The sequence below is a fragment of the Pocillopora damicornis genome, chromosome 14 (genome assembly GCF_964200805.1).
Source record: "Pocillopora damicornis chromosome 14, jaPocDami1.2, whole genome shotgun sequence".
NCBI lineage: Eukaryota > Metazoa > Cnidaria > Anthozoa > Scleractinia > Pocilloporidae > Pocillopora > Pocillopora damicornis.
In genome coordinates, this window is record NC_142683.1 from 3,015,028 (window position 1) to 3,030,000 (window position 14,973).

At 36.0% G+C, this 14,973-nt stretch overlaps 2 protein-coding genes across 3 annotated transcripts in view; one reads left to right on the top strand and one right to left on the bottom strand.

Moving 5' to 3' along the window:
* The first annotated feature begins 730 nt into the window (after positions 1 to 730).
* On the top strand, positions 731 to 5,819 carry LOC149033995 (5'-3' exoribonuclease 2-like). 2 transcript variants are annotated; one of them, XM_089193262.1, is made up of 11 exons: positions 736 to 920; positions 1,935 to 2,062; positions 2,318 to 2,374; positions 3,161 to 3,215; positions 3,336 to 3,397; positions 3,492 to 3,541; positions 3,790 to 3,851; positions 4,857 to 4,946; positions 5,445 to 5,495; positions 5,590 to 5,607; positions 5,685 to 5,819. In XM_089193262.1, exons 1-9 carry the CDS (start codon positions 846 to 848, stop codon positions 5,481 to 5,483), a joined length of 618 nt encoding a protein of 205 aa, XP_089049388.1. In that variant the 5' UTR covers positions 736 to 845; the 3' UTR covers positions 5,484 to 5,495; positions 5,590 to 5,607; positions 5,685 to 5,819. The 2 variants fall into 2 exon arrangements, with proteins under 2 accessions (XP_089049387.1, XP_089049388.1); XM_089193261.1 differs by having other exon boundaries at positions 731 to 920; positions 5,445 to 5,732.
* Positions 5,820 to 5,829: 10 nt separating this feature from the next.
* Positions 5,830 to 14,973, bottom strand: part of LOC149033996 (uncharacterized) — a 17,243-nt gene continuing 8,099 nt past the window's right edge. The window contains exon 2 of the mRNA XM_089193242.1: positions 5,830 to 6,885. Within this exon, the coding sequence (XP_089049368.1) occupies positions 6,217 to 6,885 (669 nt within the window). The 3' untranslated portion in view covers positions 5,830 to 6,216. The remainder of the gene's footprint in view (positions 6,886 to 14,973) is intronic.

The following is a 14,973-nucleotide window of genomic DNA, read 5'->3' on the forward strand; positions in this document are numbered from 1 at the left end:
ATCATTGGTACATAAGAAAATGTAATGATTTCAAGATTTCCGAGCATCACGATAATGAGACTTTCCCATGAATTGGGATTGTTATTGGTAAGATGAAAAGTGGCACAGGTTCATTGCTGTGGAGAACCCAGTGGCAGTGACTCCGTTTGCGCCATCGTTTATAAACATTTGACAGATAACTTAAAAGAGTATCTAACTATATAGGCCTTCACTCTCTATTCTTTTTAGTTTCACAATGAAAAACTTTCTTATCTATAGACAGTCCTTAAAAACAAGAAAAGAACAAACTAAGTTTTTTTTGTTTCGTAGTAACAGCAAGTTTCTGTTCCACCCTTCACTAGTAGCTTTTTAAGCATCCGTGGTCTGAAGGAAAAACTTTATTTGTTTGATTTTTTTGTATTATTTTTGTTCTGTGAGGTTGTTTTTTGTTGCTTGAGAGAATATTGATACGAGATAACCAAAAAAGTCGTAGGAGGACACCTATTGGAACACAGCAGGCATTACCACCCAAAGTTGCTTGAAAAATTAACTATTGAAGTGTATCTTGTCAGAAAAAAGTCACGAATTCGAGAATTCTTATCTCTTCAATAAGCATATTTTGTTTAGCAACGAACTTGAACTTTTTTCTCGATGTGGTTTGAAGATGTATGCACGCATTTCTTGCCTATGCTTTACCATTGTGAGATAAACCTGTCAGCGGTATATCACCTGGTTTTTTGGTAAGTATGTCATGTATAAGGTGTAGTTTCTCGTATCTTCTCCAATAAGCCTATGATCTTTCTACAGAGGCTTTTTCACTTTTCAGCGTTGAGTTAACTTTAATTTGCTCAACCGAATACGCGGGGATGGGAGTTCAAGCATTTTTTCGCTGGCTAACAAAGAAATACCCGTCGATCGTTGTCCACTGTGTAGAAGAAAAGGTGAGTCGATGGAAGGATTGATAGCCTAGCTTGTTGTTGATCTAACTACACGTGTTTGAGATTTACTCTTTGAGCCGGTATTTTGCGGTCTTTCTGCCCTGTTGCTATGATAGTCAATTAAATAAAGTATTAATTCATTATGATCAATGTAGGAAGGCCGTTTAAATAGAGATCAGTGCCAACTGTTTGTCAAACAAAACACTTTAAAATTGAGATTTCTCATCTCACGGACTCGGAAACAGTCCTCTTAAGATAGTGAAAGCACGTTCTCAAAGTGAGAAAGCTGACTTGATCGAGGATCAAAACTTGAGCACAGGGTTTTTTGTTCATTGAATTAATGAACGATTTTCTTAAATTAGGAAGTTTATGTGCGATTATCGGAGGCGAAAGAAAGAGTGGAGGCTAAGTATATATTTAAAGCTATATATTTAATGAGCAGAGGAGCTCACAAGAGCAGGGCCTGAGGTCAACTGAACTGTTGCATAATCACATTAGGATATTTATAAGTCGAGCGCGGTTGGTAGGTAAGAGGATTAAGGGCTAATCCCACAGTTTATATATTGGATTGCTAATAAAGAACTAGTTTATGTTACAGTGTGCATGTATCTTCTATACCTCTTCTAAAAGGACCAATTTCGCGTTTTTATTATTGACCAAAGTGGTAGGGAAAGGCAAAATAATAATTTGGTTTTATCAACTGAGGATAATGTATATTGGCCACTGTATAGAGATTCTAAAGCTGATTTTTCGACAGTTACCCCTTCATTGATTGCTCTGATGAAGTGCTAATGCTTGAAATGTCAGTTTTAGAATCTATTTCCTGTGGCTAATAAACATTACCAACCCAGTTTATAAAACCAAATTATCTAGTAATCTAGTTCACCAATGCAGGACCACAGTTTCTTTAGAAACTTGAACCCCTAATCCATTGAAGGAAAAATGATTGTATAGCACCATGGTCCAGAAATTTTGGTCTGCAAAATGAACATTTACCTTGTTTTTTCACCATCCTAGGGACGTGAAGTTGATGGAGTTAGAGCACCAGTGGACACAAGTTTACCAAACCCCAATGGCCATGAATTTGATAACTTATACCTGGACATGAATGGAATCATTCATCCTTGTTGTCATCCTGAGAGCAAGTAAGCAGCAATTTTTATATTTAAGCTAAGTGTGGCCTATTCTGTATGAGTATATCCTAGATTTGGGAGATTAGAGCAAATGGGAACAAGTCTTAATGTGATTTCTCTGTTGTATTGTATGGTTGTATTACTTCTCCTCCTCTTTCTTTCCTCCTGCGTAACTATTGTTGTTACTGGTTAACCCTCTCTGTACTGTAGGTGTACTTTTTGCATACATTAAGTAAAAGAAATGAACATTTTATGATTTATTTCCAGGCCAGCCCTAAAGAATGTAGATGAAATGATGGTGGCTATTTTTGAGTACATTGACAGGTACTTTTTTTAAAATTTATTTTTACCCCTGGTTGAAGAGATGCACTGTGTACATAACTTGTTTTACCCAAGGACACAGCAAAATGACCTGGTCACAAACCCAGACCTCTAGAACAAAAGCCTGGTGCGCTGACCATTAGGCCACCACATCTCTTGTTCAGGGAACACTCTGTAAAATTTACTCTCGGTTAATGCGCATGTTGCAAATGGAGTCTAGGTGCCCGAGAGACCTGGGGGCTGAAACCACAATAGCACCTTGAGGTACTTAAACACTAGATTGGCCTGCCCAACCTGCAATCAAGCTACAAGTGTCCTACACCAAGCTCCCTATGAGCACTGTCACACAAGAGCCAGATGGCTGAGTGGAGGAAAACATGGATAAAGAAATGAATCAAGAGATAAAAAAAAATAATAACTAGAAATAAACCCTGCAGTTAGGGTTGGGGGGGACAAAATGCCAAGATCCAAAATCTGCAAGGACAACAACACCACAACATAGAAGAGTGATTACAATGCGAGCACGTGGTAGAACAACACATGCACTGATAAGGTATACCACTGGATAAGGACAGCCTCAAGGTCCCTATGACCACAGTACTGCACCAAACAGAATGCAACAAATGCTGCATGAATGCTAACAGCCAGTCAAGACATTTATCAAACACCTCAAAATGCTACTGACCATATTTGCTCTTAGTTGTTATCTATGGCATATTCCATTTAACTATATTTAACCATTACCCACAACAGTCAATTTCTACTTTTTTTTTTGTTTTTTTTTTACAGAATCTTCTCTATAGTAAGACCCAGAAAGTTGCTTTACATGGCCATTGATGGAGTGGTAAGAGGCACTTTGCCAGTATATTTATTAATCTGTTATAAAATATACATTTTTTAAAGATATATTTTGCTTATTTATGATAATATTTATGCAGGCTTGTCTTTAATTTTTTCATTGCAGGCTCCAAGGGCAAAAATGAATCAGCAAAGATCTCGTCGTTTCAGAGCATCTAAAGAAACCAAGTTAGTAATGAAACAGTAACCCAATTAGTGCAAATGTTTGCACACTACAGATGAAAACATAATGGCAGGAAATGCTAAATTTAACCTTTTTCAGGGAAAAAGCAGAGGAAATGGCAAGAATTCAAAATGAATTGATGGAAAAAGGTATTCGAAATGATACTTAAATGTATATTACTTTCTGTTCATGGTACTTATTTTTATGAGCAACGAACTTATCAGAATTGGAAATGATGTATCATGTCCAAAGTTGCTCATGATTGTCTGATCAGACAAGTGAGGTCATGTTTTCTATATTCCAAATGGAAAAGTTACCCCTCCCAGATGTTCAGACAGGCCAAGTTTCATGCAGTTTGGAATTGCACACTTACACATTTTATAACTTTCTTCTGTAGGAGCCCTTTTACCACCAGAAAAAGAAAAAACTGAACACTTTGACAGTAACTGTATTGCACAAGTAAGTGTAATTGTGTAAAACTGGTTCTGGTTGTCCATTGTGGTGAAGTGCAATAGTCACAATTAGATCATTATCATTTGTCGTATTCAGTATTAAATAGTCATTTACCAGTGTGGATTGAATTTGTCCGCATACTGCCAGTCCTCTTCAGGCAATGAGGTTGGTGTGATTGTTGGCATGCTGTGATTAATGATTCTTAACCCTTCAACTCCCGTGAGTGACCAAGACAGAATTTCTCCTTACAATATTAAGCAGACAAGTGATGAGAATAAAGAAAAATATCAACTAGGGGTTATAAGTTGATACAATACCAAATTCTTCAAACTAACATCACCAGAACTGTATGGCAGACAGCAAGGAGAATTAACAATGAGATCTTGGGAGTTAAAGGGTTAACAGATGTTATTGGTATATTTTGTATGTTACAAGGATGACATCTGTAAATCATGCCTTTTACCTGTGTATGAGATAACTGTGATTGTGAACAAAAAGGTTTAACCCTTTAACTCCTATGAGTGACCAATACAGGATTTCTCCTAACAACATTAATACAGTGGCAAACAGACAAGTAATGAGAATGAAGAAAAATATAAACTAGGGATTATTAGTTGATCCAATACCAAATTCTCCAAACTAAGATCATAATTATATGGCAGACAGTAATGAGAATTACTAATGAGATCCTAGGAGTGAAAGGGTTATATCATTCCAAAGTAGGTGGTTTACAATGTTGTGCTTCACTCTATGATCTGAATAGGCTGATGCTTGGACATAAATGAGTAAATTTTCTCTGTCATGCTCTTGATTCTTTCATGATTCTAGTGGAAAACGGAGATGGTGAACTTGCTCACTAGATGTGTATAATTTATGGTCCTGAGTGAAGATTGGCAATCGTTTATAACTGGTTGATGTTAGACTATACTGTTATATCACTGTTATATCATGTACTCCAAATGTGTATTGGACTGAGAAAATTCTCTGAGTGTGAATTTTTCTTTGTTACAGGGGACAGAGTTCATGGCCAATTTGTCCGTATGTTTAAGATATTACATTGCTGATAGATTAAACAATGATCCTGGAGGGAGAAATATAAATGTAAGTACCTTGCACCTTAATGTAAGTTTTGATAGTTTTGTTCTCTTCTGGTGACTTCCATTGACTTAGGAATTTTTCCTAATGATATGAATACATTTTTAAATAGTCAGGTGATGAGTGAGAAAGAAAGGAAAGTATCAAAGCAGGTTTATTGTTTGCTTGAACACTAGTTTCTCAGAACTTAAATAATTTAATCTCCATGGCAGAAGTGTATGGAATGATCATTGAGATTACATAAGTGTAAGAATAAAAAGAGCACCAGAGAACCGTGAAGGAAAATTGACACAACACTGGGGTGACTCGCAAAAGAATCCTTTACCATTCAAAGGGAACAACAACTCTCTGAGGGCTAACTATGTCAAACAATTTTGTATGCAGCTTCAGCCTTGACCTTCTACTGTATACTCTAACATCACTATGCATTTTCCCCATACGATTCTCTACACATTTTCTTTGGTGCTGAAAATTGCAGTTGCATCTCTTTTTTGTTTGTTTCAGCAAGTCCACATCCTGACCCAAACACAAAGCACTGTTTGAATGGCGCTGACAGTATGTGCATGTAAAATGCAAATCGTAATTGTCATTTTATTAAATTAATAATATCAGATAATTAGAGCTGACACAGTTGTTTGGTTTCTTTCAGCTGGTCTGATTATGCTGGGTGAGTATTTTGAAGAAATCCCACTTTGTTTTAAATGCTAATGTTGACAAAACAAGTTGATTTCTTTCTCTCCTCAGCTTTTACGGTAACTTAGTGTCATTCGTCTGTTGGACCTAACTATACAGGTATCACATGATGACTTTTGATAGTAAATTAGTTACCTTACTGCGTAAAAGAGCTGTCAGTAACTGATGAAAATCTTAGGAAACGAGTAAAATGTAACAACGACAACAACAGCAATTTTTATTGTTTTAAGACTGATCTTCAGAAGACCATAAATACGCCTAAAAATGGCAACCACATCTGGCCGAGCTACAGAAGATTTCTCTTTTGACTAACAGAAAAAGCGATGAATTAATTAAAACATGCAACGTTTGTTTTTATCCACCTTTTACAAAACAGCTTTATTCATTGTCATTTAAAACAAACGCGGACGACAAAGTGCAAAGAGTCGACCTAGAATACTAATCTAAATTCTCAGATTATGTAAGAGCTGAAATTTGTTTCGTACAAAAGATCGAGAAAGATATTTTATCTTCTTACTGTCAGAGTTGAGCAGTTTAATATCCTGTCAATTTGTGACCACGGAGAACACCAAAAAAAAAAATACTAAAAGTCGGGGTTACACTCTGGCGATAGACCAAATATGTGCAGTCTACATATCACTTCCTTGTACACGACCTTTATGTCATCTGTACTCCCTGAAGCAGCGGCATCTATGCATTTCGTAGATATACAAGAAAAGTTTTCAAACAGATCTGAACATCGCGCAAGGTTTCGCGTCAGTCGATCCGCCACAAGTACATCGTCGCTTTGCTCCAAATTTAGTTCGTCTGGAAGGAGCTGATTCACAGCACAATACTCTGCACATGCGGCGAGAAACGAGGTCTCTCCGTTTTCCGAACGATTACCACAGAAGATCATGTTACAATTTTGACAGAGGTTTTTTTCGGAATTATATTTCTTTCTGTGAAATGCTTCAAATATCCAGTTCAGCCGATCTGGGATATTTAGAGGCTCGAAATGTACTATTGCTTTTCCGAGACTCTGTTTAAGATTTCTGATTCTATGAAACAAACAAATAGGCCTTAAGAAATGACTTACGGCTATTGAGGCCCCAATAAAAGACCTGCCTCTGTGTGATACCCTTGCTAAAACTTTGGGTTTGAAAGTGTTTTTGCTTGAAAGTTTACTTAGGAGGTCTTTCACCATCGTCATTACACGGTTGGCATGGTCTGTGCTTCCTCTATCACCGCGATAATCCATAATGTCGCTGACCTGTAATATAAATAGAAACAAAGAACCATTAACTGTCACCTTTCTCTTTGCTGGCACGTTAATTTTTATTAGCTTCCTGCAACTGTAGGTAAAACCGAAAACTTTCACGCGTTCTACCTCTAAGCGAAATTTTTTCTTCTGATGTTAACTTTTTAAAATTTTGTTGTAATTCTGAATTGCGATTTCCACTGATTTTCTTGATGTAACGGACTATCTAGATGCAGGACTTCTATGATACCAGCATTTGAGCTGAATCGGCCACTCGGTTAAAAAACTGTTTTACTTTAAGTCTGACTCCAGATATCAGGTCGTCTATGAACAAACCTGATTCTCAAGACAGTCTAAATGTTGGTCAGTCGTTCTTACTTGACTGTCTAAGAATCAGGCTATCTGCACGCCGATTTCGCTAAAATGGTGTAAATAAACGTAACATACCGTATTTCTTCATCTATAAGCCGAGCGATTTTTCAGTATTTGACACAAAAGTTTGGGAAATTTTTTCACAAGAAACGGGGTTCGGCTCATAGCCGAGGGTTTGGGATTCAAAAACAATTACAAATTTAATGCTAATGCGAAATGACTGTACATTCCGTGACTGCAGCGCTCTCTGTGTGAGATACTTTAAAATTGACATGATAACAACGTATTTCTGACCACCAATCAGATTATTTGCTTCCCACGCATTGAAAGACTATTTCACTCAACTCGGGAAAAACTCTTCTCATTACTGGGATACCTGTGGTAGCCCAGTCATGAAACGCCTTTGTTTGCGCAATAGTACCCAGTGATCAATGGGCCCTTAACACTATGACAACTAACTGTGGTCCAATGAGGGTGAAAATGTTTACATGCTGATCACGTGTGTTATCTTGATGATGATTGACGTTGTCATGCACGGACAGGGCCGGGTCACATGACGAACCACGAGATTTTTGCTTATTAAAACTCTTTTGTCAGCCATTTTGTATTTGTTCTGGGGTTGTTGTTTTGGCGATGAAGGTGCTACGTTTTTTGTCTACGATTACCTGGAGCTTTATGGTGCAAACGCTCAAAAATACTTTCAGACGCATACACAAGTCGTATTGTTCGCGGCCAATCCACACTAAAAGATGTTATTGAGCGGTATTTTTGGAACGGACTGAGTCGCGAACGCTTGGAAGCCATGAAAGCCTTGTATGCCTTGAAAGCCATGAAAGCCTTGTATGCCTTGTATGTCAAGCATGCCAATGTCTTAGCTGAAAAACGTACATTTGTTGAAAAAAGCAAAATCTTAAATCTGAAACCAAACTGCATATACTCTATGGAATCTATTGAACAACACTACTACCGTGAGATTGAAGAACAAAACTCTAATGGATGCAAACTGCTTTTGAAGAAAGACACCATGTTGGATTCAATTGATGCCAAGGAACGTAGTTACGATAACAGTACGAATGGTATTAATTTCACGATCAGAAAGGTGAATCTTATGTTAGTTTTCATTGTAGTTGTATGGATATTCTTTTTTAATAAATACGTTATCCAAAATCCTGCGTTTTTTGTGTATAATGTTTTTATGTTATTTACTGTTTACGCAATTGTCTTGTGGGCTAATTACACGGGCTTCCGTAGGAAAGCCCGAGTCTTAAAATGCAGTCCGTTTTTTAAGCGCCAAATGGGGGGTCATAGTCCCAGGCGTTCCTTGCGTAAACCGTGGAAACTGGGGATGAGAGTCCAGCACCTTATATGAACGCTCTGCAACATACAACTCTAGGTAAAATTTCCGCACAGCCCCATACTATCGTTAAACAAATCTGTTTTCCCAATGGCAATGTACTGTATTTGTCATTGTTTGCTCTGTTCAAGAACTGAATGCATAATGTAGTATGGGGCTGTGCGGAAATTTTACCTAGAGTTGTATGTTCTTTATATAAGACATGATGAATACTCTTGATGATTGTGATCTACTAGAAAAAGTTGTCAATATGACCAATGTACATGAACATAAAGATGTTACAGTGTCAATAAAAGTACAACAATTCAGATCTCGTTGTGCAAAGTCTGTATATTATAATCGTACTCGTGTTGTGTGTGAATGCCATGGCTATAAACGTGATCGTGAACCAAGCAGAGTACCAGTGAGGATGTTAAAACGTGTCTCTAAGAAAATTAGAAAACTGCAGAGTTATGTACGGAGGCGTTTGAGTAAAAACGTACCAAAGTTAACGAAATTCCATGATCTTATTAAAAATAATGCAACATGAAAAAAAAGTACATATAAAACAAGAATCAGGTTTGTACAAAAAATGAGAAGGAAACCAATTTTTGGAACAAGAAACGTTAGCTCTTCAATGAGATATGTCTACAATTCAAGTAGAGATAAACATGGAAAGAAATATCTCAAATACTCAAGGTTCTTTTTGTGTAATTTCCCATATAGTGAGTACAAGGGTGTAATTCACAGAGGCAATTGTACAAAGAACAAGCTCTTTTAATGATATAGAGAAAACCTTGTTCCTTGTAGGCACCTTGTGGATCCCAGGAAAACAATAAAAGCATCATATAGTCAAGGGGATGTTGTTGTATTTGGACAAAACGCTGGGCAACAATGTGTTGCAATGAGTTTATGTGCATTAATATATCGCAATATGACAGGAATAGGCAATCCTGAAGAATTGAAACAAATAGTACATATTGGAAGTAAATTATATAGCAGTTTGTCATAATTATCAAGACAGTCATTTTTACTGCTAGCAGATTTACCATCAATGCTTACAGTACAAGAGGAAGATTACCAGCTAGAATACAGTGAAAGTTACCTTGGTAATGTCCATGTTGAGCCTACCATTGAGGGATATCAATACTGTATGTGCCTGAAAAGAGCTTTTGAGTCATTGATGTCAGAACAATATAGGTCATATATTTTAACAGTTGGATGTATTGTTATGGGTATTAGTTACTGTGCTGATAATGGCCATTTTTAAGTGTTTGACTCACATGCTAGAGATGTTTATGGTGAAAGTCACTCTTGAGGGACGTGGTCTATTAGATATATTGTCTACAAACAACCTAGTGCATCACTTTCAAAGTTTATGGAGCAACTGATCTGTCTGAACTAAAATGTTGACGAATTACAAAATATGATGTGGCAATAAGCAACAAAGTAAGAGAGGTATGAAAGAGATATCAGGTCAACACAACCCTTGCGAACTAAATTCCCAGTTTTCTGGGAATTCCTAGGAATTCTCAAAAATTCCCAATTATGCAAATGACCCTTGCAAACTGAATTCCCAGTTTTCTGGGAATTTCTGGGAATTCCTAGGAATTCCTAGGAATTCTCAAAAATTCCCAACTATGCAAATTAACTCTGATTTAAAAAGCTTGGAATTACTGGGAATTTCTGGGAAAGGAAGACTCCAGTTTTGTGAGGACTTGGAATCCCTAGGAATTCCTAGGAATTCTCAGCTTTACAAACTACCTATAATTTAAGAAGTGTGGAACTCTTGGGAATTTATGGGAATTGAATTTGAGGCAATTTTAATACCCTGAGGTCCACATAAATTCTAAGAAATTCTCAATACCTTGAATGTGAAGGTTTTAAGAAAAAGAGTAATTTCAGAGGCTTAAAACTTTGGCTCAATAAAGGGTATGCTATGCAAAACTTACCAAGAGATATAAATACATGTACATGTTTATAACTTAAAGATCATGAAATTTATTACTCAAACTAAGTTTTAGTAAATCTTTACATTAGTATGGATTTTCGCATGAACCAGCTGTCAGTTATGTTAAATGGAAATTGCCAACTTCCACAATAATTAACAATAATTACATTTTTATCTTACTTCCCTAACCTACATTACTGGTTGCCTTTGTTAGAAAACCTTGGAACAGTCAAGCTCAGTTGCCTCAAACGCTGTCAGAGACTTTTTGTTGACAATACTTTTAGTAGAAATTTCATGCCTTAGACAAACAAATTCAACACCTAATTAATCTTTCTTTTTTCATGATTGTTGTTGCTGCTTTTTTTTCAGTTGTTTGCTCTATTTTCATGACTAATTGCTGTAATTTGTTTTGCTGTTTTTATTCTTACAAAACATTTTTGTAAGAATTCCAATACTTGTGGATCATCCACACACTTTGCAAACATTTGGCATGCAGACAAGACAGAGGTAGTCAATGTTCCCTTTGAGGAAAAACACCTTTTATATGACGTCTTCAATTTACTTTATCTGAAACTCTGATCTGAAAATATTTGTCAACAAGACTTGTTAGTAGTGAGAAGTACCAACCAAGTTTCCTTTCATAACTTAAATTCTTAAATGTCCCAATCACTGGATCTCCCAAAAAATATTACATCTTTTTATTTTTGGTGCAAATTACAAGTCCTTCTTTATATAAAAATGAAAAGTGCTAGTCACACTTCAATAATAACAGCTCTTAAGTTTACTTGTTGTTCTTCTCTGTCTGTCAGCTATCAACAAAATTGTTTTGTACTTCGGGCAGTGCATAACTATTTGTGGACCAGAGTTCCAACACACCTCTCTAATCGCATATAGCTACTTCTGTCTCTTGTACAAATGTTTCTCCTTTGTAAGACGCACTCTACTCTGTTGTCAATACTGCTTTAAGTTCAGTGGAAACGACTGACTGAGGAATCGAGATGGCGGTGTTGGAACGTGTTGCTGAACGCTTGCTACGGTCAAGCTTTGTAGATTTAGGTACTGGTACACTGGGATCATCTATGTATCTCTTATACTTCCGAATGTGGTATCCTTCTTTTATAAACATGAGGGTAAAAGACGATTTGTAGTCGCATTCAAAACTGTGATTGGCTTGTGTTACTTCTCACCTTTGCCATTAACACCTTTGCCATTAACACAACTCAAGTGTTTCCTCGACAACTTTCGGCCACAAATCGTGCATTTGTAATACGATCGATTCTTGTCGATTATTTCTACATAGAGTGAGCTCACATCTTTATTTATATCACCAAGCTATCCATCTTTTAAAGGCAGAGAACCGGTCCGAGAAGTCAGAATAAAGTTGGGCGCTTCTCTTAACACTGCAATCGGCAAGCCAGCGGATTCACTCTGCTAGCCAATGACAAGTCCTAAAAGATCCACGTGATCATGCCCGTGATCGGAAACAAAAAAGACTCCATAGTTGGCGCTCATCTTTGAATGTACTTTTCATCGGTTGATCGCTTTTCTCAACTGTTTTGCTTAATATAACATTTCTAAAGATAGCTTTTATTGTGGTTCAATGGGAAAACGAGAATAGCGTGAGTGTTGTAAAAGAAAAGAAAGTCGTTGGCGCTGTGGAGTTAAAAGAAGGGACAACAGTTGACATATTGACTGGTACAAACAAGGGTCGAGTGGCCATCTGTAAAGCTACGATTTTGAAAGTTTGTGGTGAGTAAAAATTGCGATATTCGTTACGTGATCAAAATCTTATAAAAGAATAGATGTAGCGGGTTGAATTAAGCTTACATAACGCTCGGCGCAACTGAAACTAGACTAATTCTGAGAATCGAATCGGTCACTTGCATGCTGCAGTTTCTTAAGCTTATGCTTTACAATGAAATAAACCTATCAGTAAGGTTTCAAGATTCCTCTAGTCACGTTTGGGAACATTCAAGATTCATAATAGGAACTGTTATTAAACAAACCTTAGTACATAAAGAAGCCCTCCTTGGTAAAAACAAAATAATGTATTCAGCCCTTTTTTAGTAAAATCCATGAGAGAGATGTACTAACTCCAATATAAAAGTCACTCAATATAACAGAGATTTCTCAATTTGAGAATCCAATGAATGCCCTTTTCCTCATAGCCATCTTAAAAGCCTGGTCTGAGCTTTAAATATACATATTTTAATATATTTTTTTTTTTCAACTTCAGATGTCAAGGAATCCAGATACAAAATGGTCAAGGTTCTTGTTGACAACCTCATTCAAGGCCAACTCATTGTGAGCCCAGGAAAAAAAATACAAACAGTACAAACAGCAGCTAAGTTTGCAGTTTAGGATAACTTCATTCTAATTTATTGTTACAGTTACAACAAGATTTTAATCAAAATATCAATTTTATTTGTCTGTAATTAGCCCCTTCACTCCCAAGAGTGCTTGGTTTTCAAATATAACTTGAGATATTGTATTTTATGGAAAAGAATCAACAGATTTTATTCACAATTTGTGTCAAACCAAATTTAATGATTGATTATAACTATTTTATATGAATAGCTGTAATTGAGGATTAATCCGTATGAAGTTTTCAAGAAAAGAAAAATAAATCAAATTCCATCCTAATATTACCACACATTGACGTTAATAATAAATCAAAAATATTTTACATGTAAGCCTTAATTAAGCTTCTAAATAAATTTCATTGAATACTTGAATTTTAGCTGGGTTTTTTTAATTTAAAGTATCTATTTTATATCATTAGCCTCATATTTTTGCTTAAAATTCCCAGTAATTCTTAAACATTCCTAAAAATTCCCAGAAATTCCCAGAAATTCCTAGGAATTTTTTAGATTTACAGCTTTTCAGGGAAAGTCATTGGTTCTCTGAGTTGGAATTCCTAGGAATTCCTAGGAATTTCAAGTCCTGTTGGCTATAAACTTGGAATTTCTGGGAATTTCTAGTAATTTCTAGTAATTTCTAGGTTTTTAGAACCAGAGTTGTTATGGTTGGGAATTCCTAGGAATTCCTAGGAATTCCCAGTCCGAATTTACTGTGAAAATTCACACCTTTATTCCTAGGAATTCCTAGGAATTCCAAAAGCCATTTTGCAAGGGAAGTGTTCAAAGACCACTGTTTTGCAGTAGTTCTTTATTCTACATTACTCAATCATTTCACCTTGTAGTTACTGGAACTCAAATACCTTATATGCAATTATTGAAAATGGATCTCAGCCTAACAATACAATGCAGAGTAAGCACTGCTTAACATCTGTTACCCTTCCTGACAGTTTTGCAATTTTTGGCACTAACATAAATGTACACCTTAATGAAGTAAGTCACAGAGAATTAAGTAATTTAACTGAAAGCCGAATATCTTTAAAGACCTTGATTTTAAGGAACCCCACTGGGAAAACAGGATTTTTAGTCTGGATTTCAAGTTACTTTATAGCTTGTGTTTATGAACAAAATACAAAAGTAAAGCAATTGTTTTCTCTTCTGACATATGAAGACAGTCATTCACCTGCAATGAAACAGACAATACACATTTGTGGTGTGGATAATATAGTAGAGGAAATTCGTATTATTCAAAATAAACAGGAATGTCACACTACAGAATATGATATACAATTTATTTGCTGTTCATGTAATATTACTGAAATTGGAAGGAAACACATCATGAGAAAACAGAGAAAAAAACATACGTATGACAGCATGGCACCTGTTGCCAATTGGTGTATTCAGTTTTATTTTCTGTATTGCCAGCTATTCAATCTTTTTCAGCCCAGCTGCTTGGCATAGTAGTGGCCCTAACAATAATTATTGAAGATTTTATCTTAACTTGAGCATCCCATGAGCAAAATAATAGAGAAACATGTTTCACACATTTGTACAAGGCCATACAGATCAATGAGTGGGATAACATCATGATTATTAATGATTGGAAAAAATTAACAAGTTTCTGGCTGAAACAAGTTTTGGCAGTTGTGTTAATGTGTATTTACTGATGCTTTCAATGTTAATTACTTTGCAAATAAAGCAAGTTACCCAAAGTATCAAACTTAAACAAAGTATTCTTTTGGCAGAGAGGCCTGTGGTTCTGGGCAGAGGTTTTCTGTAAGTATTTACTCTTTGTGGATAATCTAGTGGAGGAAATTAATAATATTATTCAAAATAAACAGGAATGCAGACTATGGAATTTGATATACAATTTATCTGCTGTTCATGTAAAATTACTGAGATTTAATGGAAACACATCATGGGAAAACAGAAAAAAAAACCATGTATGACAGCATGGAACCTGTTGCCAAAAAGAGGTTTCTAGAAGACATTAAAAGAAAACATTCAACTATGGATGCTAGAAAGAAGAAAGAATTACTTTCTCAACCCAGTGAGAAAGTAGTGAAAGGCAAATCGGTTGAATTGTC

Bases quoted from the DNA above. Each gene is read 5' to 3' on its own strand.
- LOC149033995 (XM_089193261.1), top strand. From the start codon at position 846: ATGGGAGTTCAAGCATTTTTTCGCTGGCTAACAAAGAAATACCCGTCG. The intron at 3,216-3,335 runs GTAAGAGGCACT...TTTTCATTGCAG, and splicing joins ACATGGCCATTGATGGAGTG to GCTCCAAGGGCAAAAATGAA. The intron at 3,542-3,789 runs GTATTCGAAATG...TTTCTTCTGTAG, and splicing joins AAATGAATTGATGGAAAAAG to GAGCCCTTTTACCACCAGAA.